Source organism: Phyllostomus hastatus, unplaced genomic scaffold (assembly GCF_019186645.2).
Source record: "Phyllostomus hastatus isolate PE091 unplaced genomic scaffold, TTU_PhHast_1.1 phas_scaffold_12, whole genome shotgun sequence".
Classification (NCBI taxonomy): domain Eukaryota; kingdom Metazoa; phylum Chordata; class Mammalia; order Chiroptera; family Phyllostomidae; genus Phyllostomus; species Phyllostomus hastatus.
The window spans coordinates 20,604,383-20,632,251 of record NW_025334007.1 but is presented as its reverse complement, the minus strand read 5'-3'; the positions used below and the strand labels follow the sequence as shown (position 1 = coordinate 20,632,251).

At 52.6% G+C, this 27,869-nt stretch overlaps 1 protein-coding gene across 5 annotated transcripts in view; it reads right to left on the bottom strand.

The window, feature by feature from the left end:
* The window catches only part of NLGN4X (neuroligin 4 X-linked), a 151,443-nt gene that overhangs the window by 40,136 nt on the left and 83,438 nt on the right, over nt 1-27,869 (bottom strand). For 4 of the 5 annotated variants that reach the window (XM_045855957.1, XM_045855960.1, XM_045855959.1 and 1 more), the window contains 2 exons: nt 18,706-18,765; nt 15,065-15,217 (listed from right to left, as the gene is read on the bottom strand). In XM_045855957.1, coding sequence (XP_045711913.1) covers nt 15,065-15,217; nt 18,706-18,765 — 213 coding nt within the window. The remainder of the gene's footprint in view (nt 1-15,064; nt 15,218-18,705; nt 18,766-27,869) is intronic. The other variant, XM_045855961.1, reaches the window with a different exon arrangement.

Sequence of the window (27,869 nt, the reverse complement as noted above, 5' to 3'; positions counted from 1 at the left end):
AGACAGGGGCTCTCGCGTGGGGAAAAGAGGAGAAGGAGGAAAATGAACATGCACTGTTCCTAACCGGGGGCGGGGTGGTGTGCGGACAAAAAGTCAGTCTTAACACGCTGCGTGCGGAATGATTCTGCGTTCTCCGTGAAGCTCTGCAGAGGGGGAAGTTGTGGAGGCAGGAAAAGGGTCGCTCCCCCACAGGCAGGTGTCGGGGAGGGGGGGCGCACGGGAGGAAGAGGTGGGGTCCAGAAGGCGATTGGGGCGGTGAAACCGCTCAGTGTGATGCTGTCCTGGGGGGTGCATGTCATCATCCAGTTCCGCAGACCCACAGAACGGACAACCGCAACAGGGACCCCGAATGTCACCTGTGGGCTCTGGGCGATGGTGTCGTGTCGGAGTAGGTTCACCGTTGTCACCAATGTCCCATCTTGGGGGGGGGGGCGCTGGTTATGGGGGAGCTTTGCCTGTGGGGGCCGGGGGTCGATGGGGATCCCTGCACCTCCCTCTGCATGTTGTCGTACGCCCGGAACTGCTCCCAAAAGATGAAGTCAGATAACAATCAGCCGAACCCCAGACGTGGGCAGGAATAGAGACGAGGAAGAAACAAAATAAATTGCGAAGAATCCCCCAAAACCTACTGAATACTACAGTAACAAGATGCAGTGGGGCAGCTGTGGTCACACAAACAATGATGCTGTAAAAAGACCCCTAAAACGTTCTCCAGTGTTTTTAATATATAAGAAATAAAATTTTACGTTGTGTTGCACTGTCAAAAATGTTTAAAAATTAAAATAGACTAGCTGGCACCATATGTAGTTTTTTTAAGGATTATTGACTATATTCTCGGTCCTGGATTTTATATATCCCATGTCTACTTAGTGACCAATCTGTACTTCCTAGTATTTTACTGTTTTCACCTTACTGGGGGGGATCACTTTTGAAGTTGTGTAAATGTCTAACCGCTCTGCTGTGCCCGGAAACTAATAGGATGTTGAATATCACCTGTAACTAAAAAATAAACATGTAACCTAGCTGGAGTTGAAATCACACAGGAGATGTCTCAGAAGTAATACAAAAAACAAAGGCGATAAAACTATGTGGGAAAGCTGGTAAAATAATTAAATTTTTTAAAATTTTTTCCTTGGTTTTAGTTTTATAGAGATGGGAAGGGAAGGAGAGAGGGAGAGAAACATCAGTGTGTGGCTGTGTCTTACGCGCCCCCTACTGGGGATCTGGCCCACAACCCAGGCACGTGCCCTGACTGGGAATCGAACCAGCAACCTTTTGGCTCGCAGGTCCACGCTCAATCCACTGAGCTGCACCAGCCAGGGCAAATAATTAAAGTTTTTAAATATCTGAATTCTGGATTTCGGAAGATTTTTCAAGGACCAGAAGATAAACAAAAAAAGCAGATGGGAAGTCACGGCCAAATTGAAAAATAAACCCAAACATGTGACAAAGTCACAGGGATGTGTCTCAATGACCAAGACCTGTCTCTGAGGAAAACGTTAAAACCTTACGCCTTGGCACACCCCACGGAAGTTTCTGGATACCCGGAGAAGAATCCGAAGACCATAAATGTCTTGAAAAAGAAAAACTAAACACGAAGGACAGTCATCCCTTGCGGACGAGAGAGACAGAACCACAGTGACACCTAAGAGCAAGACAAGACAATGCCCACACGCATTCCGACACCCACGCCCTTGGTGTTTCAACCACTTCTTCTTCCGTTCAGGAAATAGGCGTGGAAGGCCTTCACGGTCCCAAGGACTGATTTGGACACCGAGAAATTACAACCCGGCCGCTACAGCCCGTCACCAGCGAGCAGACACGTGACCCATTAAGGAGCAAACAGGTCGGAGTGTGGAGTGTCCTGGGCACAGGGTAAGGGGGAGGAGGGGGGCCGGGAGCCTCCTGTGAGGACGGTGGCCACTGTCGGGTGAGGGGGAAGCAGGCACACCTGGGCGCAGGTGCTCCGGGCCTCCTGCCCGTGCACCCCCTGCCTGTGTAACCGCTATGCCGTGCCCTGACACTAACAGGATATTTGCATGTCACCTGTAATCAAAACATAAACACACATCCTAGCTGGAGCAGATCACACAGCCTCGGGGGCCCGCAGGGGTCTGGATGCACGCCTGGTGGTGATGACCTTGAGAGAAGAAAGGCGACTGGACTTTGGGGGCCGCGGTTTCCCTACGGATAAAGCTTCCAGTCGGAGACGGGTTGCACCCCCGGACAGTCAGGCACCCAACTAGGTGGTGAGAGACTCAGAAGGCAGGGCCCCCAGCGCTGGGTGGTGAGACAGACGACCACCTTCTCCCGGCCACAGGCCGGCACCGCCTTGGGGTTGCCGTCCATACCCCGGGGCAGGGAAAGGCAAGAAGAGCGAGCAAGCACGCGGTGACTTGCTTATCAGTTTAGCATCCGATGAGACTTTGTTTGTACCGGGACTGCCTCCTGCCTGCCGCCCTCGCAGCTTCATTGTAATACACACACAGGCCAGGACCTTGCACCTGCGTCCAAGGTGGGAAAAGCCAGGGAGTGTGGGGGACTCTCGGGGACGTTCCGACGTTGTCCCTGGAAGGAGAGGGACACGGGGTCCCCCGTGGGGCACACAGCTACTGCCGGCCTCGGGGTTCCCGCGGGCCGTGTGCTCTCCAGTGAGCGGGAGGGACAGGCATCGGCGGGGGACGGGGCTGCCGTCTGCTCTGGGGACCCACCGGGACCTCAGGTCTCCTCCCCGTCCGCGTGCGTGCGGTCCCCAGAGGAAGGCACGGAGATGGCACCCGGCAGGGCTCACCCCAGCAACCAAGGGCGGGTAATAGCAGCCGCGGACCGGAACCCCCCCACCCCCAGAAGACCCGGAGCCCCACTGCGGCTGGTGACGGCCACGGGTTCTCGTGGACAATGGCGGCGGAGGGGGTCCCCACGGCGCATGCCAAGGGAAGTCCCGATGGTTTGGTGACGTTTCCCCTTCCTTCTCCTCTCCTTACAGTGTCGCAGCCAGACTCCACGTCGGGGGCGGGGCCAGAGGCAAAGGCCACAATTTGGACCCGTGGGTCAGACACAGGGAACACATTAGAGCTGGTGGGATTCCTTCCCGCCCGATGCACTGCCTCCAGAGAGAAGAAGATTCGTGTGGGAAAGAATCACAGGAGGGGCCTCCTTCCCGCTACCTTAGTGTGGCCTGAGATCGCAATGGCAGAAGCAGAGGGCTAGTAGCCGAACGACGCTTCCGCAGAGGTTACGCGGGGTCAGCTGTGCCGTCGCCACCCCTAGGCCCACGGCGGCATGACTCACGGTAGCCAAGGTTGGGAAGCGGCCCCAGGGTCCCCCGGGAGAGGAGTGGCCACAAAAGCTCTGGCGGACATCTCGTCTTTTGCGACAGCACGGACGGACCTGCAGGGCCTCACGCCGAATGCGATCAGCCGGTCGGAGAAAGACAGATGCCAGATGGTCCCCCTCGCAGGTGGAACCGAAGGCAGGAAATGAAAGAACACGCAGAACAGAGACGGACTCACAGATGACAAAGAACAGAGGGACCGCTGTCGGGGGGGAGGGGCATCGGGGACTGGGGTGAAAAGGGTGAAAGGGGTTAAGCAAAGAGAAAAGACTTCTGCACCCTGGCTGGCCTAGCTCAGTGGATGGAGCTCGGGCTGCGAACCAAAGCGTCGCAGGTTCGATTCCCAGTCAGGGCACATGCCTGGCTTGCAGGCCACGGCCCCCAGCAACTGCACATGGATGTTTCTCTCTCTCTCTATCTCCCTCCCTTCCCTCTCTAAAAATAAATAAATAAAATCTTAAAAAAAAAGAAGAAATCAAGGACCAACCCAAGCTGGAATGCATTCAATTCTGTTTGGTTCTCCAGGAAGTGATGGACTTGAATTTTTAATCTCATTTTAGAAACAAAGATCCATTTAACTCACTTCAAAAGCATGCGGGATACGTACAATTAATTGGTAAGGAACTTGTACGAAACTCATTATGCATATTTTTTTTTAAAATGTGCTGCATTGGGCTGGAGGCTCCCTCTGAAATCTGGGGGCAGGTCCGGTCAATTTCTTTTTACAAAGCAGTCTCGGCACAGGGTGTGAGCGCGACAGGACCGTGTATTCGATGCATGAAAAAAAAAAACAAAACCACTTCAAGGAATTAAACAAGGTGAAAACCCCACACAAACTTTTGTCTTGCACACCCAAAATAAACACGAACCCGTATCGACTGATCATAGATGTTGGTTAGCTCCCACCACAAACAACAACGTTTCAATTATGAAACCGAATGGGTGGCTGGAGAGAGGAGCTGCTGGCTACAATACGCTGAGTGGTTCTCCAAACGGATACTGTCCATTCAGATGAGAACAAATGCATCCTTCGCCACAAGTCCAGGCCCGCGGTTGAGGCCCATCCTCCTCCCAGAAACAGGACAAACTGCACCGAGAACACTCACCCAACAATGACCTATTCGATACAGAGAGCGGCGCAGGAAATGAGAGGAAAATGGGAAAATGAAGTGCTTTTCTTCCGCTGCCCCTGAAGTGGCCAATTCGTTCTTTATGCCTCAGACTGAGCGGCGAGTGGGGGGCAGCGAACTAAGGAAAAGACGACGGAGCTTCCTGAGAACATGAAAAATCGGAACTGCCCCGTGACCCAGCCGTGCCACTTCTGGGCGTGCACGCAGAGACCACGGGAACACTTCTCCGCAACGACGCAGGCACCTGCGTGCTGTGGCTGACACATGGACGCAGCCTCAGGGTCCGCCCAGTGAAGAGCGCACGGACCAACTGTGACTCACGTGCTCTCAGCGGGGAAAAGAAGGACATCTCACCGCCCCCCCACAACACGGATGGACCTGGGGGGCATCACACTCAGGGAGGTCCGTCGGACGGAGAAAGGCAAACCCCGTGTGACTGCCCTTACACGTGCAACGTAAACATAATAAAGCAGACGGACAAGAAAGTCACAGACACAGAGAACAAAGTGATGGCGGCCGGAGGGAGGGACGCAGAAGCACCAATGGGCAGTCGCAGAACAGTCCCGGGGAGGCCAGGCCCGGCTCACGGACTACGGACCAGAACAACCGAACAGCCACGGGGGAGTGCTGGACACACACGGGCAACACCTCCTCACGCACATCAGTATCTCACCACCGACGCTGTTTGCCTGAAGTGAATGTAACACGGTAACACGGTGTGCCAGCTGTAGTTGAAGTTTTTACGTTTTCCAGTAAGATTCATAAAACCCTGCTTTACATTTTTGCCTGTGAATCTCAGGATTGCATGAAGCTAATTAAACAAGCCACCCACCCTTGCTGACGCGTTGGAGGATGCAGGGGCCAAGTCGAACACGCAGAGGCCCCGGGAAATGGCGTCTCGGCCACACGTAACGGCCGAGCGAACGCCGGCGCACGGATGCACAGGGGCTGGAATCGGGACACGTACGACCATCTCGCGTTTCCTCAGGGTCGCCGTTCTCAGGACATCTGCCGAAACGCGGGCTGTCCACCTGCTGGGCGCACAGAAGTCCGGTCAGCAGCCTGAGCCGGCTCTGACATCTGCCGGAGACGTCGCCGCAGGTCAAGGTCAAGTCCGACCTTGAGATAGAACACCGCGGGGTGGATCAGAGGGGAGGGAACAGGTGCCCGGGGCCGGGTCTGGTTTGCTCTCTGATTTCGGCACGGGGTGGGACGGGGGGTGTTGACTGGGTCCACCTACTGTGTGGCTGCTTCAGAAGTCCCTCGTTCAATAAGCACTGGCTTCCCACGCGTCCCTGGATGAGGGTGCACCGTGTCACACGCACATACAACGAGCCACTTAAAGTCTGCGATTCAGAGCGGCTCCGGAGCTCCCCCCGTCTGTCCAACGGAGTGCCGCCCTGGCCGGGTGGCTCAGCGGCTCAGAGCATCGACCCCACACGCCCAGGTTGCGAGTTCGATCCCTGGTCAGGGCACACGCAAGAATGAACCGATGGACGCATGAGTACGTGGAACAACAAAGCAGTGTCTCTCTCTCTCTCTCTCTCTCTCTCTGAAAGCGATGAATAAATTAAACATTAAGAAAAAAAAGGTGCTGGTGGGGTGGCTACATTGGTTGGAGGGTCCTATTTCATGCACCGAAAGATTGCAGGTTCGAGCCCCAGTCAGGGCACACACGGGAGGCAACCAATGGACGGATGGATCCCTCTCCCGTCTCTCTGTCTCTCTCTCTGTCTCTCTCTCTCTCTCTCGCTTTCTCCCCTCCCCACCCCCACCTCCTTTTCTCTCTAAGATCAGTGACACGTGTCCTCAGGTGAGGATTTAAAAAAAAAATTGGAGCCCTGAACGGAAACACAGGCATCCGCCATCTAGGGCTAGGACAGACACCTCAGAACCGTGAGTGTGCACGTGAACCTCTGTCCCACCGCGGCCGTGAGGTGGCGTCTGGGAACCACACTCACACTGTGAGGACACGAGGTGGCGTCTGGGAAACGCGGCGAACATTCCCCAGCACACACACACACACACACACGCGGTCACACGGCTGTGCCGTGCACCGGAAACAAACACGGTGCTCCATGCAGACTGCGTTTCCGTGTCACTGGGGAAAAAAAAAAAAAAACCTCTGAGTCGAGAAGCTCTTGGTGGACATGAATGGAAGAGACAAGATTAACTGGACAAGTAGAATCAGGAACTACGAGCAATCTTGCCCACGCGACCCCTGCCATGAAAAGCAGTAAGTGTGCCACTCTGGGAAGAGGGTGCGTGAGTGTTGCCCGAAGGGGAGCTCCGGTGGCTGGGGCATCGAGCAGATGCGCCAAGGCCGCAGGCCTGATCCCCGGTCAGGGCACACGCAAGCATCGAGCAATGATGCATCGAGAAGCGGAACCACACATCTGATGTTCCCTCCCTCCCTCCCCCCAACTCATTCTGCCTCTTTCTTTGCCTCCCCCTCTCTAAAGTCAATGAAAAACATAAACTACTGCCCTGGCTGGCGTAGCTCAGTGGATGGAGTGTGGGCTGCGAACCAGAGTGTCGCAGGTTCGATTCCCAGTCAGGGCACATGCCTGGGTTGCAGGCCACGGCCCCCAGCAACCGCACATGGATGTTTCTCTCTCTCTCTCTCTATCTCCCTCCCTTCCCTCTCTAAAAATAAATAAATAAAATCTCTAAAAAACAAAAGCAAAACCTACTGTCCAAAAGGAAAGCAAGTTTGTGTCCATTCCAATAACACCACCAACAATCACGCTCCCGACCCGTCTGTGCTGCGGAAGCAGGACCCTCTGAAGCTCTCCGAGGAACTAAAAAGATTCCGTCTTTTAAAGAACTTCTGTCAGAGGCCCGTTCCCGTGGGCAGCAGCCGGGCGCTCATCTGGGAAGGGCAGCGAGATGATGTCATCTCACAGGGGGGACAAACATCACCCCTGTGTCAGTGTGCGAGTGAGTGTTTTAGTGTGTGTGTGTGTCTGTGTGTGTGTGTGGCGGGCTCATTTGCATTCCCAGTCCGGGAGTGGCGTGAAAACTCGAGCCATATTTGAAAAAGGCCCTTTTTAAAAAAAAAAAAACAACCCACATTCATCTCGGCCGTGAATTTCCAGGAGTCTCCATGTGGAGGTGGCGGGTGGCCAACCTGCCGTGCTCGGCGAGAGGGCATTACGGAGCAGTCGTAATTGGGTCTTCTAATAGAGGGAAAAGGTGGGGAGGAGAGAGGCAAGTGACACTTTCCGCTTTATATTGATGGCTTAGCAATTTAGGAAGAGAATGAGAGAGAGAGCTCCGGCGTTCTGCCTGCGTTGCTGGAACAAAGGCGTAACACGCCTTGCAGCCAACAGGGAAAAAGCCTCAGGATGCTTTTAACACGAGTGGGGAAGCTTTCAGTGCTGGGAAAAGAAACTTGCGGATGCTGCGTTTTTGGGGAATGCGTTGTCGGAAGGAAACGGGGGAAGCTGGAATGTGCTAGGAGGTGATATGAAATGTGACACGGCCCGTGGGGGGACCAGGTGCCATCCTGGGCCGAAGGACACCCCAACACCAAGCACGCAAGGATGGGACACCCCTGTGCGCACACACACCAAATTCGCCGTGTATGACGGGCAGCCGTGTTTCTGTGCGATTGCGAGACCCACGGTACACAAGCATTACACCCACGTACAATGTGCATCCTTATTTTTTTCCTCAAACGTCTGGGCAAAATAGTGCGCAAAATGCACGGCAATACACGGTGCCGAGGGCGGTATCGACCCATTTCAGGAAGCGGGGGTTGGGGGGTGTCCTCCAACAGCTCACGCCCACAGGGGACCTCAGAACGCCACCTTGTCCGGGAAGGACGCTCTGCAGACGGCCTGAGTTCAGGGCCTCCCGGTGAGGTGGTGCTCCACGGGCGTGATCCCAAGGTCAAGGGATGGTTTCTTGAGGAGAACAGGACACAGAGACACACAGGAGGAGAAGCCACGTGGAGAGGGAGGCAGAGACGGGAGGGACGCGGCCACCAGCCCAGGGACGCCTGGGGCCCCCAGAGCTGGAAGAGGCAGAAGGGATTTCCCTGCAGCCCGTGGCGGGGGCACAGCCCCGGGACCCCTGGACCTCAGACGCCTGGTCTCCAGGACGGGGGACCAGGTGAACGTCCGTGGTTTCAAGCCCCCACGTTTGTGCACATTTGTCCTGGCCCCCCTGGGACACGCCCACGTCGAGATGCTAGCGTCATCTAGGAAACCTGCCCGTCAGTCACTTGCAAAAACGCAGGACAGCTCTTAGAAAACAAAAGCAAAAGCAAAAACAAAACCCCACAATTGCTGTCATTATCATAATTGTTCAGCACACCCGTGGAAAACATGGAAGGAAAAAGTGCCTGGTAAGAGAGCAGTCGTGTGTCTGGTTTGTTTCCCTCACTCCGAACATCCAACGGAGTGTGGAGACACAGGCACCGGTCAGTGTTTTGGAGACCCCGGTCTCGGCGGAGACACTGAGCCTTCTGCACCGGGGCTGACCGGGGCCCGTCTCCACGACCAGCCTCGAACCGCTGACGCCGGCGTCAGCGGGTGCTTTGAGGGAAATGGAACCTTCGGGATTTGCGAAAAGGGAGCCGCTGCGGAATGTAAGGAGTGCAGATACACATATTTTACCTGCCCTGGCTGGCGTAGCTCAGTGGATGGAGCGTGGGCTGCGAACCAAAGCGTCGCAGGTTCGATTCCCAGTCAGGGCACATGCCTGGGTTGCAGGCCACAGCCCCCAGCAACCGCACATGGATGTCTCTCTCTCTCTCTCTCTCTCTCTATCTATCTATCTATCTCTCTCTCTCCCCTTTCCCTCTCTAAAAATAAATAAATAAATAAAATCTTCCACTGACGGAATCGATTCTTCGATGGAGGGCGTCTGAACACGGCGGCTTCCAGCACTGGCGGTGCGTGCACGCATAAAATCCCGCCTTCTTTAAACAAACCCTGACTCTTTTTTCTTTTTTCCTTCTCTGACTTTTTATTGAATTTATTGGAGTGACACTGGTGGATAAAATTACATCGGCTTCAGACGGATAATTCTCCTTGATCTCTGTGTGCACGGGTCAGGGTTCCTTAAAAGAAGTCAGACTTTCTGGCCCGTAGCGGTGTCCGTTCGAACTGGAAAGTGTTCTGCTTTCTACCTTACCCTGCTTCTGCTCACCCAACATATCCGTTCCCACCCCTGGTTCCCCCGTTTCTTGAAGGCTGCTTTCTTCCACGCCCCTCCGCTTGCTAAGGACAAGGGGTTGTGCTTGCTTGACCCAAAGGAAACTTCTTGGCCCCTCACTAGCCCCCCAAAAGAGCCCCCCCTCTCAGTACACCCTCCGATTGTGCTGAATAAGTCAAATGAACACAGTAGGGGCTTTTGTAGCCACGAGGAGGCGGAAGAGGAAAGCAGGAGGTGGTTAAACCAGTTGGCTGTTTCCTCTGTAACGACCAGACTCGTGGAGAACGGAAGCTGCCGTTAAAAATAAATACACTAAAAAGGAAAAAATAGGGCCACGGTGTTTTGTCCGAGCCAGACTTCCAGTTCCTGTCCACACCACCCGCCACAAATCCACCAATTACGGTGTCTCCCAAATGGGTGTTCGAAGCGTAGACACCCAGGGAGGAAGAAGACAATGAAACTTGTCTTTTGCAGGAGCTCCTTGGTGTTTCTGTTCTGCATGACTTTGGCATCCGAGAAACCACGTCCCTTCTTTTCCGGGGGGTCTCCGACCCTCCCCCGTGTCCCCGTGGTATTTCCACGTGACTTGTGGTACACATGACTCTGTCCCTCAGCCCCCTGCCCCAACCTGTTTGCTGTGCAGGTGATGGAGGCAAAAGAGAGATGCGGCGAGATGCTTGCCGTGTGAGGAGAAGGTGCCGTGGCCGACCACGTCCGAGTGGCTTGCGAAGTTTTGTCTCTGGAGGTTTCCCACGGGACGATGGGTCCAAGGTCAAGGAGCCCGGCTGAAGCTCCCGGCGATGACAGGGAGACACGCACGGAGAACAATCGATGCTGCACCACGCAGGAGAGCGCCGACGCACCCGAAATAGCCGAATCAATAACGTCGCTGGTGAGCATGAACAATGTGTCTTTTGTTTTATGGGGAAAAAAGAAAGTAAATAGACTTTTTGGGTCAACCCAGTAGACGGCACCATTTGGGAGCAAAAAATAAATAAATAAAAAACATCGTTCAATGTACCTGACACAGCCCAGCGTGAGTTAGCCAAAAATTGACCAGAGGAGCCGCACGAAGATGTACGTTTGCATGGAGGGAGACTCGGCCCGCTGACCACGCCGGCCGGCCACAGGCACACGGGATACACGTCACGAGGGAAGGGGCTGGTCAGACGCATAAATAAATAACGTTGAGATGTTTCCATCAACAAGCACCAGAGAGGGCATTTCTTTTCTATCCAAGGTGGTCAAACAACCACTAAAAACAGAGGCAGACTCCACACGACTCGAGTTTCGGGTTTCCATGCCTTCCCGACGGCCACGTGCACCGCAGACCCAGTAAGAGCCAATGCTCGCCAAAGAGCATCTGCTCTGCGAGGAAAGGGAACACCAGTGACACCAGGACACCTCGTGCGGGTGCAAACGGTCCCCTCACAGCCCAGCCTGCCTGGGACCAGCCCAGAGCGGGAGCGCGAGACGAACAACAGCTCCCAGAGCGTGCTGGGCTGGCCAGCCGAGGACACGGCCGACGGCTAACACGACTGCAGCCCCGTTCCCGTGAACGAAGACACTCCCGTTTCCAAAAGCCAATGACGCGATCTCACTGACCCCACAAGACCATTGTTCATTTGTACGGCGACGGGGGCTTCCTGGAGAGGGTGGCGTTTGATGGACAGGAGCTGTTCCGCAGGTGGCCAGCGGCGGTCACTGGTCTGAATCCATAGTGACAGGAATATGGCGTCCAGTGAGGTGTATGGAAGCGGAAATTAGAGGGTGACTGGGGGTCCTGGTTCCCAGTCGAGGGCTGTGGAACTTCCCCTCCACAAGCCCACGGCATCTTTTTATTTATTTATTTAAAAGATTTTCTTTATTTATTTTTGGGGGGGGGAGAGAGAGAAACATCAATGTGCGGTTGCTGGGAGGCGTGGCCTGCAACCCAGGCATGTGCCCTGACTGGGAATCGAACCTGTGACACTAAGCCACGGCATCTTTACAGGACACGTTCAGTGGCCTTGCAAGAGGTGGACAGTCACACCCTTCGAGACACAGACTCTTTGAAAAAATTAGCTGACTGTCTCGGGGCCACACGATGGACACAAAGTCGACAGAAGGTGTGACTTCCTTTCTTTTTTTTTTTAATTTAAATTCTGTAATTTTTTAAAAGATTTTATTCATTTATTTTTAGAGAGGGAAGGGAGGGAGAAAGAGAGAGAGAGAAACATCCATGTGCAGTTGCTGGGGGCCGTGGCCTGCAACCCAGGCATGTGCCCTGACTGGGAATCGAACCTGCGACGCTTTGGTTCAAAGCTCGCGCTCAACCCACTGAGCTACACCAGCCAGGGCCATGCGTTCCTTTCTGTCATGGGTTAAAATCCATGTTTTTTTTCCAAGCCACCGTCCGTTTTCACCATGATTCATCTGTCCACCCTGTCTTTTGGGAAGGGCGACACACCTTGTTACTCTGTTAAAAAAAATCATGTCTAACCATAGGTTTCCCCCTTCCTTAAACAGGAGAGCAGCATCACTATGGATGCATGAGGACTTTTTTTTTAAAGATTTGTATCCATTTATTTATTTTTAGAGAGAGGGGAAGGCAGGGGGAGAGAGAGGGAGAGAAACCTCAGTGTGTGGTCGCCTCTCTCACGCCCCCTACTGGGGACCTGGCCCACAAGGCAGGCATGTGCCGTGACTGGGAATCGAACCGGCGACTCCTTGGTTCGCAGGCCAGCATTCAATCCACTGGGCCGCACCAGCCAGGGCTGTATGCGTGAGTTTTCTGAAGAAAGGCCCTTCAACCACATTTCAACGTTCGGCTGAAGGGCCACCGACCTGTCCCCCCAGCGATCACGGGGATGATCACGGGTGGGCAGCGCGTCATGTCCCTTGATTATGACTCACATTTCTGGAGGCAGGCGGTCCTAGGGATCATTTAGAGACCCATCACAGCGATTTCCCGAAAGCCAGAGGGGAGTGGGGGCTACCAGCTCGCAAAAGGGGACCGTGGCAAAGGCAAGGTCGGAGAGAAAAAGGGAAACCGAGTCAGCTTGGGAAGCCAGTGTCACGGCGGCATCGGACAGGCATCGGACCGGCAGAGCTGGCCCACTGCACTGCGGCAAATGAAAGGGGGTCTGTGGTGTCCGCTGGGGGAACAGAGGAGGCTGAATGGCCCCTTTCATCCCCCGGCTTCCCCTCCCCCTCCGCGCCTGCCCTCCCCTCCCCCGGCTCTTCCTTCAGCTCCGGGAGCAAACGGTGAACCTAGTGTTCTCCCCTGAGCAAAGTTCTGCAGGCAAGGTTCTTTCCACATCTCCCTCCCTCTCTTCCTCTCTCTCCCCCCCCTTTCCTCTCTCTCTCTCTCTCTCTCTCTCCCTCTCTCTCTCTCTCTCTCTCTCTCTCTCCCTCTCTCTCTCTCTCTCCCTCTCTCTCCCTCTCTCTCCCCCCCCTCCCTCGCTCTCCTCCTCTCCCTCTCTCCCTCTCTCTCTCCCTCTCTCTCTCTCTCTCTCCCTCTCTCTCTCTCTCTCCCTCTCTCTCTCCCTCTCTCCCTCTCTCTCCCTCCCTCTCTCTCCCTCCCTCCCTCTCTCTCTGTCCCTCTCCCTCCCTCTCTCTCTCTCTCTCTCTCTCTCTCCCTCTCTCTCTCCCCTCTCTCCCTCTCTCTCTCTCTCTCTCCCTCTATCTCTCCCTCTCTCTCTCTCTCTCTCTCCCTCTACTTCTCTCTCTGTCTCTCTCTCTCTCAACAAACAACTAAGAACTCCAGAACTCCTACATCCCTTTCCAAGATAAGCACTAGAATTCTCCGATGAGCCACATGCAGACGGGATTCCCTTGTAGAGCTGTGTAGTGCCGTCTGGCATTAGAGGGGGAAAATCAATTTCTTTCTGAAACCTAGCCTTTCAAAGACACATCCCCCCCACCCCCCGGTCATGCACGCAAGAGAACTAGGGTGCGGTTTCTCCGAAGCAAGACGTTGCGCAGTGCCCATTTCTTTCCCTCAGAGAACAGCTCTGAGGCCCGTGCTGACTCTGCGGGGGGGGGACAGACTCCCCCCTTTGACAGGCACAGGAGGGGGCCTGGCAGGCTGTTCCCTGCCGCCCCCTCCCCCCTCTCTCTGAGAATGGACCTTTTGTAAAAGATCAGAAAACACGATTTCCTGTTTTCAACAGGAGTGGCCAGAGGCAGCAGCCAGAAGTCTCTGGGAGAGAGAGAGAGAGAAGCTCAGAATGGCTGACTGTCATCACTCCGTGAAATGAAGTAAAATTACTCCACAAAGAGCTGGCTCATGCAGCCCATGAGAAAAGAAGAAAATAAAACAGCACCAGGCAAGGAGAGGGCTCTTGAACCGGAGACTTTGTTTCTCTTAAAAAACCAGGAGGGAATTTCGAGTGTTTTACGGCTGCTCCAAACGGCGCCGCTTTTGCAAGCATCCGGGGAGGTGGGGGTGGTTTGCATGTATTTCTACGTTACAAATGCGTTTCTACAACTCACCCTCTTCTGCGGCCTTTCATAAGTGACTGTTTTCAGAGGTGAATGGAAGAAAAAAAAACAAACAAACCTCAACATAAAGATGAAAACATCGAGTGGGGAACAAAATGTTCTTGGTCACGTCTGTCTGTGTGGAGGGAAGGGGTTCAGCCACATTTCCGCGGGACACAGCGGCCCTCGCAAACCCTGTGCGTCCGTTTTCTGACGTGCTCCCGTGACCACGCCGCGACACAGGCGCCTCACACTCGTAAACCACGCCGCGGGGCCGCCTGGAAAACGCATGTAGCTCCTCAGGTGGAGGGGTCTTTCGGGCACGAGATGCGCAACCCAGGTAGACCTTAGCTCACGCCTCCCAAAACACACTCTGCAAGACCCAGCTGGAGGAAAACGGACGAAACAGCAACACAACCACCGTGTTTCTTGAACAGCCACACAGTTAGCCCACGTGCTCTCACTGCTGAGCACAAAAATGGCATAACATACAAACAAGCGTTAACGCACGGGATGGGCAGAAAGAGAGCTCCTGGAATCCCCTGGCCAGGCTAGGAGGCCCAAACCCAGACAATCCGATAAAACAATAAAAAAAGACTAGGGCGAAGGTTTTTCTCCCCAGCGCACAAGCAGCAACACACCTACACGACCCGCGGAAAAAGCTACGGCACGCGGCCACCGTTAACCGCTGTCACGGCGTCATCCCCCGTGACCCAGTGTAGGGCCACGCAGCGTGGCCCGCCACACCCTGTGCCCTGGGAACGCGCTAAAAGGAGCAGAAACATGCAATCTCACGGCTTCCCCGGAAAGCATGAACCTCCCGGCGACAGCGGTGGCACCGCAGCGGCCGACCGACCGACCGTCCCAGCGAGAACAGAGAGACAGAGAGAGACAGAGAGAGAGAGAGAGAGAGAGACAGAGAGAGACAGAGAGAGAGAGAGAGAGAGCGCGGAACTCCCGCCGGGGGACTCACCCAGGATGCCCAGCCGGTAGTTCACGGTGATGACGATCACGTTGCCGTAGCTGGCCAGGATGCTGCCGTCGATGATGTTGCCGGTGCCCTCCATGTAGGAGCCGCCATGGATGTACACCATCACGGGCTTCTTGCTGCTCTGGTCGTGGATGTCTGCAGGGGGGCGGGGGGGGGGACGGGAAGGGGGGAAACACAGTCAAGAACCGCAGCGATGGACGGAGGCTCCGCCCGCAGCGGCTCGGGGCACTGCTGACTCGCCCTGCCTTGGGCTGGGCTCGAACCCCTGTCTGTAGGTGAGCCGCAGATGCCGTGATGCGGCTGCCCGGGCAAAACGGTCCACGCTACTGCATTTCCGACTCGCGGAAATGACAGTCGGAGGAGCATACTGACATCCGGTATGCGTGTGCTTCTGCGGATGTCTGAGACACTCAAAAAAGGAAGGATTTAGCTGAAATATGGCCTATTCTCTAAATAGTGCTCACATCCTAAAAGGTGGCTGAAGTTGCAGAAGCTCAAGGCATTCATCAGGAAACAATAGTTCCATCGCCTGAGGGTGAAATCGGCGTGGAAGTTGTCACGTACTTTTAGCGTTACCTGCCTTCTTTGGTCAACCGTGAGCTCCGTAGGACAGTTGTGACTCTACAAACTGTCACCACAGCCAAACGACAAAAAGTAACCAAATGGCTAAAAAAAAATGATCCACAGCACAGCACTGTGTAAAAACAAACAAACAAAAAAAACCCATACAATCAAGAAAAGAGGTCCCCGCAAATGTTTTTGCTCTTGGTGACTGGCTGTAAGATGCCCACGCATTTACGTGATAAAAGGAAAAGAGAGGGAATAAAAATAGCCCAAGACTGCAACCTCGAGGTAAAGTTATTGGGAAGCTATCCTGTGAATGTTCCCAGGGAATGTGGACTCCCGCTGGGACTGGCCGCCACTGTGGCCATGACTTTGTTAGCGGACTGGACTCTTGCAATGGTCTGTGGGGACGGAGCCTGCTTCGGGGAGAACTGAGGATGGAAACTTGAACGTTTAGTAGGACGTCATCCTGTGGCCGTATTTTCACGTTTGACAAGTCTGACCACAATCATCGTGATTTCTGGATACGTATGCACATAACTAGGTTTATGTGTGTCTGTATAAATCCCTGAAATATCTGGTATCAAAAGAAAATCAAATGTACCCGAGTACATTTATTGTCCCTTCTTTTTTTTTTGTCTTAATTCATTGACACCCTTTCCCAAGATCAGAAAAGAATTTCAAGGAAGTGAGCCACCCTCCTTTGGATCCCGTGAATTTTAAGGGTCATCTCCACATGAGCTCATCAGGGGCCACTGGATATCATAAAGAGTCGAGAAGGTTCCAGAAACCCACGGGTCACAGTCAAGTACACAAACCAGTGTCAGGCTGCCCTCGGTTACTGAATGCACAGCGCCAAGGACCATGTCTTCTTTTCTCATATAAAATTCAAGTAGAAAGGAAAAAGCTTTTGTTAAGGATTTCTGCGACCTACACGACACGGACTTTTTACATAAAGCTCGGTCACTATCGTGTGTGGAGTTGGGGACGGTCCTGGCTCTCTCTGGCCCCTGGTTTGCCTTTTTTTTTTTTTTTAAGATTTTATTTATTTATTTCTAGAGAGGGAAGGGAGGGAGATAGAGAGAGAGAAACACCAATGTGCGGTTGCTGGGAGTTATGGCCTGCAACCCGGGCATGTGCCCTGACTGGGAATCGAACCTGCGACGCTTTGGTTTGCAGCCCGCGCTCCATCCACTGAGCTACGCCAGCCAGGCCGGTTTGCCTTTCTTTAGTAACTCTTCACGGGCTGCTGGCTACTTTCCTGCAGAAAAGGGAGTAGGGGAGGTTGTCACAACCTGCTTTCAGGGCTCCCCTCAGAGAGAATGTCAGGTTAACATCTCTTCCCTCCCAAGACGCAGAGAACAAGGTTCTCTTGACCTTGAGGGCGTCGAGGGCCAGGTGCCGTATTAATTCCAAGCCTAACGAACTTGTCTTACGAGAGCCATGACAACAGACTCCAGCGATGCACGGAAATACACTAAGAACAGAGAACGGAGGCAGGCGCAAATGAAACCCCTAGACTCGGCAAGACAGCCAGACGGAGGACTTTTTTTTGTTTTGTTTGGTTTGTTTTTGTTTTTATTTTTTAATGTACAGGGTCTGGCAGAAGCAACGCCTGCCCGCGTGTGGTTGGTAGGGTAGTAATATAGAGGTAATCATTTACAGTTTTCATTTCAACCGTTCACCGAAAATGTCACAGGGTGCGCTGGAGTGTGACATTGTTCTGTGACAGGATGACATGCTTATCGTTTTGTGATAACAGGTTTTGTAATAAAAAGGAGCATCCTTTGTGCCAGAGTCTGTGGTTTTTTGTTTTTTTTTTTGAGTGCCTATAAACAAAAGTGCAGGCATTCTGGGACCGGCACCGGAGGGCAGGCTGGATGTGGAATCAGCTGCAGAGTGTGACATTGCACGGCCCACACAAGAGATTCCTCATCCCTTCTCTTCACATACTGCAGACAAGCACAGCTCAGGTGAAACAGTAATAATTTAAATCGCCTTTCAGCCAGAGGGGCACGGGTCTCCGCCGGACCTTCCTGCGTTGGAGCGAAATGAGGGCGGGCTGATAACGCGTGCTGGTCCTCAGCTCCCGGGCTACAAAGCCTTCACGGAGACTCGTGTGAGACCTCACGTTTCGTTTCTTTTCTACCATTGATTCAGGGTGCTGGTGGGCCACGGAGAGGTTCTCTTTCATTGTGTTTTAACAAAATCAATTTAGGTCTGGTGAGAAATCTGTCAAGCGTTTAGGGATCCTTCAAGGAACTTGCCACTGGGAACATAGGAGAAACTTTTTTTTTTTTGCGACAAAGATGTTTAGGAAACAGCCATGGGATAAAAGTAAAATACATAAAACTATATATATATTTTTTTTACTTCTCGAGTATGTCTACTTTTTTTTCTTTCCATGACGCTAAAGGCTGTCCTGGAAGAATCGACAGCGCCTTGTTCATGATCCACTTTTTCATGTATTTCACTGTGAACCAGAGAAGCTTCTTGGAAACCTGGTTTGGGATCAGTACGTTTGCAAAAACAAACAAAAAAACCGGCCACGCCAGCCACGCAAAAAGTGCGGCGGAGGCGCCCCGTGGAGCTCTGCAGACCACAGGCGGAATGACGACCAAAGGTCCAAAATACGACATCAATGCACAAAATCACATTGGCCAGGAAGAAAAGAAAGGATACATGCATGTTTCCAAAGTTCATCTTCTCTTCTTGTGACCAACACACACACAAAAAAAAAAAAAGAAAAAAGAACAAAGAAAGGAAAAGAAAAAATGAACTTGTTTGTAAATTCCCCTCTGGTTTACTCAGTTCGTATTTACAAACAATGTCGACAGGTCTTCTTACAGGCACCGTGAGCAAGAGACCGCATCGCCATGAAAAACGACTGGTTTGCAAACAAGAAGAAGAGAAGGAGGCACACCGAAGTGTCCTCACTTCGGGGCACGGGAGGAAAAACAGGTGGAAAGGAAAAAGGAAAAAAAAAAAAAAGAAAGAGAGAGATACCAAACCATGCATCAGGGTCGAAGTGGGAGGAAAACAAAAGCCAAAAAAAATACCTTCGTCGCCACCTCCGTCATTACTGGTAATCTCATCTGTGTGTTTCTTTGTGTTGGCTCCTGGGGTCATATCAAGCAGGAAAATAAAGGGAAAAAGAATTCAAAAACAACAGGTTTGCAAAAAATTCAGGAGAGAGAGAGAGAAAGAAACATACCACCCAAAGGGAAAAAAAAAAAAAAGGTCACACAAAAAGTTAAAATCTGTTACGGCTGGATTTCCAAAAAAAAAAAAAAAAATCAAATTGGGGGATGCGAGATGCACAAAAAAAAAAAAGATGTCAAGAAGAACAAATTGAAAATGTCATTTTCAAAAAAATAGTAGCTACCCTGTGACAATGCAGTTTGGGGGGTAAAATGAGACTACTGCCAAAAAAAAAAAAAGCTAATGTGAGTTTAAGGAAAAAATAAAAAGGAAATTAAATTGTCAAAAAAGAGATTTCCCACATTCTTAAAAGAAATGCATATGAGGTAGCTAATACATCTCTAGTTGTAGCATCTTATCCTCTAGATACATTTCTGAAATGTCTCACCCACTCTGGTTAGGAAATTGCATGATGTACCAAAAAAATAAAAAACAAAACCCCACATTTAAACAATATACATAAAATCATGTTAATACAAATATCTGACCATGGACATTAGTTTCATGCATCAGAACGTAAAAATCCATCCTTTCCAATAAGAGTCATAAACGTTCCCAGTGCATTTAGATCCTGGCTACGGAACTAATACACACTGTTCTCTGACATAAAAAAAAAATGAAGACTTTCCATAAGTGTTTCTGAAGATAAAATGCTATGAGTCATGTTTTTTGTGTGTCTGAAACACTTATTCAGGATCACTGAAAGCTCACCGTCCTTTGACTGGTGGGAAGCAAATAAGTAAGCGAAGCCACCTACCTGGGTCCCCTCCATCAGCAGCCACAGAGGGGTGTCCATGGAGACAAAAGCGGGGGGGGGCCTGAACCACAACCGGGACCCCCCCAACTCACTCTGCACACGGTGACGCGTCATTTTGGGTTTTATGTTTTCCAGACACCAGAGGCCAGGCGTTGACTACCCCTCGAATCGGTGCGTTCATGGCTTCTGCTCTCTCTTTATAGGCAGACGTAGCCGGGCATGCCTATCGCGATACCCAAGTTCCCCTCCCGTGAACTGTCTGCACCCATCACAGCGACCGTGGCCTTCCAACCGGCTGCTGGGACATGTGGGTTGGTGGGCGGGCAGGAAGTAGGGAAGGTCCCTCGCAACCCTGGAGTTGGAAAGCATGGCTCAGCTCTCCCGACGTCAAAGGACCTGACACACAGGGTTTGCAACCAAGATTTCAAGTCGCTGCTTGCGAGGGTGCAGTAAGGGCTGGGCAGGTGGGTCGTGGGGAGGTAGGAATCCTGCTTCTTTGCACTTTTCGTGGTGTCTGGAGGGTTCCACATGCTGCCTGCAGACAACCTCAGGCCACCGCCATGAGATTACTGAAGGCTGGCGCTGGGCACTGCTGTGTTCGTCTGGTGACCTCCTTCCCTTGCTGCGGACACCGAGTCACGCCCGGGAATTCTACTGCCTCGAACACCGAAAAACCAACTCAAACACGGGTCTCCCTCCAATTAGCTCGACTGTCTTTGGGGTTCTTTGGCTCAGGGCTTATTAGGATGAGATCTATTTCAAAGGCATCTTGTAGACCAAATTCATGACCGCATTGTGTAAAAAACAAAAAAAAACAAAAACAAAAAAAAACAGAACAAAAAACCCTAAGAAGATGACTTTCTCAGAGAAACAGGCTGCACGGATAACACAACTAAACCGTCTCTGTTGGAAAGAAGTCCTCATTTCTCAAAAACAAAAAAAAAAGTGCAATGCATTCAGAGAAGACGCTTTCCAAGTTTCTCTAGAAATAAGGTCACCTCCTTCACTCAAACACAAGACACAGCAGAGAAACCAACGATGGAGTCGGAAGACATGGGCGAGGAGACAAGAAGAAGAAGGTGTTTCCCGAATAAGCCAGGGCTCACCCAGAAAAACGTGCGGACTTGAACAGGGACCCCGTCCGTCTCCTGCAGAAGGAGCCGTCGGGACAACTGGTATACCGGAAGAGCCCTCGGACCCGGGCCTTGGAGTCCCCCCAGGACGCAGTCCTGACATCCCGGCCGCCCTGTGTCATCCGTTCGTAAACAGTTCCGTGCCCTTCCACGCCGAGGCCGGAAGCCCAGAGGCCTGGCTCCCACCACACAAAGGCCGTTCTGCCTGGCCCAAGGTCAATCAAATGTCACGGTCGTTCCCATGACCCTGCTCGCCACCCGCGCCCAACACGTGAGTAACGGGAAATATGTGTGGGGGCGGGATGGGAGGCGGTGCTCAGGGCGCGCTCCCCGGCAAGGGGGCCGAGATGTTCTCCAGATGGGCGATGTCTGTGCAATGCTCGTGACATCACTGCTGATCCGTCCAGGCTAATCTCTACCAAATCCCAAGGTCGGTCATTGATAAGAAGTGCACAGCCCTGGCTGGGTAGCCCGGTGTGGGTGAGAGCATCGGCCCAATGCGCCAAGGGTGCAGGTTCGAACCCCGGCCAGGGCACAGACAAGTACCCACCCAAGGATGCATCAGTAAACAGAACAACAGACGGGTGTTTCCCTCTCTCTCAAATCAATACCTTAAAATTTTTTTTTCAAATACCTCTACAGAGGTCTAATTTACAGGATCATAAAATCAACTCACCCAGGCCCACGACCGAGGGTCTGGCTGACATACTTTCTGTCCCTTCCTAGATTTGCCGCGGCTGAGCCCTTCCCTATAAATACACCCACACAATGTGTGGTGGCCAGTGCCTGCCTTCTTTCAGGGGCGGGATGTCTCCAAAGCCCGCCCGTGCTGGAGCGTGTACCGGGACTTCATCTCCGTGTGTGTGAGCGAGCCTCACGCTACTGAGTGGCTTCACCGCATTGTGCTTATCCGTTCGTCTGCCGATAGCCACTTTCTTTTTTTTTTTCTTTTCTTTTTTTTTTAAAGCCATGGCCTCTGCCATGACAGGCCTTTCTTTCTTTCTTTCTTTCTTTCTTTCTTTTTAGATTTTTATTTATTTATTTTTAGAGAGGGAAGGGAGGGGGAGAGAGAGAGAGAGAGAGAGAGAGAGAAACATCCATGTGTGGTTGCTGGGGGCTGTGGCCTGCAACCCAGGCATGTGCCCTGACTGGGAATCGAACCTGCGACGCTTTGGTTCGCAGCCTGTGCTCCATCCACTGAGCTACGCCAGCCAGGGCGGCCACTTTCTTTTTTTGTCGTTTCCAAGGGGTGGCTAGTATAAACAATCCCATGATAAACATTTGTATACCATTCTTTTCCACGGATATCTATTTCCATTTCCCTCGGACAGAAATCGGGGCGTGCCACGGCTACTGTGCACGGCTAATTTCTGTTTCACATGTTAAGAAACTGCCAGACTGTTCTCCAAACACTCCCCGTCGCCCGGCTTTTCCCACCAGCCTTGCGCCAGAGTTCCAATCTCCCCACCTCCCGGCCAAGGCCTGTTATTATCTTCTCGATGGTACTCATCCTAACGCGAGGGAAACGGCCTCTCCCCGTGGTTTTAATTTGCACTTGGCTAATGAATAATGATATGGAGCATTTTCTCGTGTGATCATCTCCTTTGTCTAGTCGAACGTTTGGCCCGTGTTGTAAATCTTCCCCTGAGGAGAAGCTTATTGGTTTTAGAGAGAAAGAATGGGGGGTGGGGGGAGAGAGAGGTAGGTGTGAGAAACATCCATCTGTTGCATCCTGTATGCGCCCTGATTGGGGATCGCACCCACAAACCTTTGTTGCCTGGGACAACGCTCCAATCCACGGAGCCACCTAGCCAGGCCCATTTTGCCCACTTTAAAAATCGTGTTCTTCCTGGCTGGTGTAGCTCAGTGGATGGAGCGCGGGCTGCGAAGCAAAGCGTCGCAGGTTCGATTCCCAGTCAGGGCACATGCCTGGGTTGTGGGCCACGGCCCCCAGCAACCACACATGGATGTTTCTCTCTCTCTCTCTCTCTTTCTCCCTCCCTTCCCTCTCTAAAAATAAATCAATAAAATCTTTTTAAAAAATCGTGTTCTTTGAGTCTTATTACTGAGCGATCAAAGTTCCCTATATTTTTCAGAGACAAGAGTCTTTTGGCAGAAATAGAACGCGCAAGAAGAGTATGTAGGTCCCGCTGACCCAGCCTCAGTAAGGGAAAACCCTCCCTTCCTCCCTGAACTATTTCCATACTCGGCGGAAACCAATGTTCTTGTGTGTCCGCGAGCCGGTTGTCGTGGGTGCGTGTAGCGTGTTCTCTAGGTTCCGCACACGCGGGAAATCGCGCGGCGCTGGTCTTTCTCTGCCCGACGCACCGCCCCACGCAGACACCCTCGGGGTCCACCCTCTCTGCTGCACCCAGGACGCTTTCCTGCGTCTTCATCGCGGGCTCAGACTACTTGTCGATGCAACTGTTTGCGGTCATGGGGATGGCTGCCGGGGAGGGGGGGCGCTTGGGAGGTGACTGCAGAGGGTGATGGGGTTCCCAAGTACAGCCTGGCGGTTAGGAAACAGTCACAGGCCTGTGAAATCCAGCACAGCAGACACCCACAATAATATTCGACTAACCGTGTATGGGGCCCGGCGGGGACCAGAGGGGGATGCTTTCATAAGGTACACACACGTGTGTAAACGCTCAGCTGTCCCTCCGACACTAACACAATATTGTATGTTCACTGTAGTTGAACCATTAAAAGTATAGATTCAGAAAGGAAGCCCACTGACTGTACGTGTGTGGGCTTCTTTGTGGACTTGAGTCACATTCCTTCACTGTGTGTGTACTTCCGCCCACACAAGCACCCCACCGTCGTGGGGGCGGAACCTTCATGGCACCGTTTGAAACAGCACAGGTGAAGGGTCCCCACCTTCCCCTGCTTCCTCGAGAGACTCCGCGACTTCTGGCGTCCCTGCCTCTGCAGGCACGTTCTCCCACCAGCCTGGGGACAGACCTCCAGCAGGGCCACCCGCCGGGATTTCTAGAGAAACGATTTGCCAAACCCCCAATTTTAAATTAATTTTACACAGCAGGGCCTGACCCAGGAACGTGGTTGGATGGCGCCTTTCATGTTCTGTGTTTATGTAATGTGTCACCCTTTTGTTCTGTTTGAGTAAGTCCCGGCCGTAGTTGTCCTTGCGAATAAGACCATTTACGCGGCCGGAACACCAGCTGACGTCTGGTATCTAAGGTAGCAGCGCTCACGAACCAGGTAAACACGGGAATTACAGCGCACATGGGAACCCCTGAAAGCACTCACAGCCCAGACAACCTGTCTGCCCCCCCACCCCAAGGTGGACCCCTTCCCCCCAAGATGCCAGAAACACATTCCTTCACATCTCAGGGTGAGCATCTCCGGGGGCAGCGGCTTTAAGTATTAAAGGGGATCTCTGAGGGACTTCAGGCAAAAGTACAGGCGTGCCATGATTGAAACCTAAACGTGATTTTATAGATAAAATGTCTCCATGCTTGGAATCTGGAGAAATGCCTGTCTCGTTTTTATACCTTTTTAAAAATATATTGTATTGATTCTGCTATTACAGTGGTCCCATTTGCCCCCCTTCATTCCCCTCCACCCTGCACACCCCCTCCCACCCACATTCCCCGCTTTCGCTCAAGTCCACGTGTCGTAAGTTCTTTGGCTTCTACATTTCCCGTACTGTTCTTGCCCTCCCCCTGTCTGTTTTCTCCCTACCATCTATGCTACTTACTCTCCGTACCTCTTCCCCCTCTCTCCTCCTCCCACTCCCCTGTTGCTAACCCTCCATGCGATCTCCATTTCTGTGCTTCTGTCCCTGTTCTACTTGTTTGCTTAGTTTGTTTTTGTGTTTTTTTATACCTTGTCTTCTGGGGTTTCCTGTGGGGGCTCCAGCGACACCATTGACAACCTTCGCCGTCGAGACACCCACACTTTGCCCACTAAACGTCCCAGGGAGCCCATTGTCGGAGATTCGGAACGGCAATTTTGTATCTGCTGCTATTAATAAATACCATTTGCTGCCTGTTATATGCACAGGGCGGGCAAAAGCAAGTCTATAGTTGTGAGTGTGCAAAACACACAGTTTATTCTTGTATTGCCATTCATTAACTAGTGCACGGTTTTCCACACCAACAACTATAAAGGCGCGTGTGCCCCACCCCGTGTAGGAGGAAATCATGAAATAACGCCCTGGCATAGCGCCTGCACAGGTGCATGACCCACGAGAGAACAGAACGAAACCACAGAACACCAAACGCTTTACAACTGTTGCTCTTACTACAAGATATCATCTTCAGTACGTGCTTAGCAATTCCTGTTTATTTTGACTCTTCGTGGGGGAACGTTCCAAGTTCAATGGAGCCCCCTCGTCTTCCTTACAAGAAGGGCGTGCCTAAGGTCTAGAGATTATTTTCGGATGCAGAGGAGGCCTCGTACTGGCCTGGGGGGAAAGAACTGTTTCCTTAACCATCACGGACGGCGTGTGGCTGATGACCTGTGTCTCTGAGCTCTGGAAGAGTAGTTCCTTCACCTTGTCATCGATACTGGGGGGGGAGACCAGTGAGCGCCCACAGGCTCTGGGGTGCATTCCAGCAGTGAGACAAATGGGACCCCCCCCCCACCCCATCCAACTGCCCGTGCATCACTGGTTTAGTCCGGGGAACATGCATTTCATGGACAACCACCCATCGACACGAGCGCGCGGAGGACCGCATACCCGCGCCCTGGAGGGCGTGGGTCAGAAACGGCCCGGATTGCGCGGGGAGGACGCATCCCAGCGGCGGATGGATATCACTCACGGACGGCCCTCTCCAGGCCTGGGGGTGGGCGCTGGGACGTCACACAGCTTGCAAGGTGGGTGGAAGCAAGCAAGCAAGCCAGCCCGGGAGGTGTAAGGTGAGCGCTCGGTTCCTATAAGCAACCGAGGCAGGTGGCGCCGGGCGGGAGACAGGAGGTCCAGGTCCGGGGAGCTGGGCGGGGGGAGCCCAGGAGAGCGCGGCAGCGCAGGGAGCCCACTTCCCTGCTCCTCCAGAGGGTGATCCAGAGGACGCCTCCTGTGTTCCCTCTGCACCTGGACAACGCCCTGGGACTGGGAGCAACACTCCGTGCACACGCACACACACACACACACACGCACACTTGCACTGCACCGGCCCCCGGAGGGCCCTGACCCGGGGCGCTCCGTCCGCGGGGCGCATCCCTGCACAGGAACCGCGCGAGCGAGCGAACCTGGTCTCTCGGGGAGAGGTCAAGGGCGGCCCTGGAGGGACCCGGGAGAGCGGAGCGACGGCTGCATTGCTCCGTCCTGCCCTGCAGCCAGAGCACGGGGGCCAGGCTGGGTCTCCCGCCGAGGGGAAACGGGGAAGACGGGGAACCCTTCCTACTATTATTCCACCAAGGGGCGTCGGTGAAACCAGCGCTTGGAAAGTTTTATCCCAAGCTCAGGTGAGGCTGGGGGCTAACCAGGTCGCTGGAGGTGGTGCAGGGCACGTTTTATTTGTCACTTCACACTTTGACTTATTTTAAAAGTAACAGCCGTTCATGTTTCACCCGCAGATGCACCCCACAGGCGGGGCACACATGTAGCTTTTGGTCTTGGGGCAGAGGAGGCTCAGTGGGTGGACACTGCCAACTTACTCTAAACTCACCCACAGAACTCTGCTTGGAGAACATCTGAGCAAGTTATCCCTGCGTCTGAAGACTCAGAATGGCTGACCGACCCGTAGTTTTGCCGTGTAGAATGCACCCTGTTTTTGCCCAAATGTTTGAGGGAAAAAATTAAGAGTGCACGATATACACGGGAATAAGGATTACATACCGTGCGTAGAACAATCCCACGTATAAGGCAGTCAGAAAGGTGGGTGCACATTATATACGGCTAAAAATATAGGGTGTAAGGGGTGGTCTTGGGTGCAGAAGGTCAGGATTCCCTCCCCGCAGATGAACCCTGGATTCGTGACCCCCCCAAGCCCACCTGCTACAAGGAGCAGTCACTTCTCCCGCCAACCACGAAAACCAAAACATCCTCACGAGATAAACACACTCTCTTCCACGTACTGGTCTCAAGCAGGCAAATCGAATCCAAGGTTGCATTCCCTGGTTTGACTTTCAGAATTGATGGCGCATGGTCATGTATCACCCCTTCATTTTCCCGGGGCTGGCGTTTCGGGAAAAGTGCAGGCACGTGTTTGTGACGATGCAGTGAAACCAAGGTGTGGGGGGTCTTTCCAGTTTTCCCCTCGTTCAACAATGTTTCACGGCGATAATGAAAATAACAGGGTTTGTTTGTTTGGTTTTTTTTGGTAGGGGTTCTATTTTCTTCTTTTTCTCTGACTGGCTTTGGAAGGCAAAACCCGAGAGAGCATGTGAATGATGGTTTTCTTTTCTTATTTTGCTGGCATTAGGAAGAATTGATTGCCTACTTTGCCGGGAATGAAATAAATGTGAAATTGTATAGCTTTCTGATATGTGGCTGGGATTCTTATTAAAATCGCAGGGCACCGCATTGTTTAACACAAGCGTGTCTCTTTGCGGTGGACTCTGTTATTGAAATACTTCTGTTCCAGGGAATAAAAGACAAATCCTATTAGATGTACATGGGTTTCTCCCACTTTTATTAGGGCTTTCTCGGCTGATACAACATATTACCTCCCTGAACCATCTCTGCCGCCGGAGATTAAATCACGATGTGTTTAAAAACTGGAACGAAGTTCATCTTGAATTAGAGCAGACATTCTTCACGCACCTTCATACAGAAAACTCACGCTGAAAACGAAACTGGCTTCCGTGTGTCCCGAGACACAGCTTCTGAAAGGTTGTATTCACACACACACACACATACACACACACACACACACAAAATGAACCTCTGTAACTAGACATACTCTCCTCGCCCAGCTGTTCTGGAAGGCTCTGAATTCTCTTGCTCACTGTGAAGGGAAGGGAAAAGCTTTCTTTAGGCGTCCGAGTGCGGAATGCTGAATAAAGGGTAACATCTTCACGCTGTGTCACTTTGGGGACATGGGACCGCAACTGGAGCGGCCCGAGAGCCCACTTACTCTCCAAGCAGCCGTGCCTACCCCGCGGACCGCCCGCACCTCAGGGCGGCTGGGGATGCGGCCCCACACGACATTGGACATTTACTTAA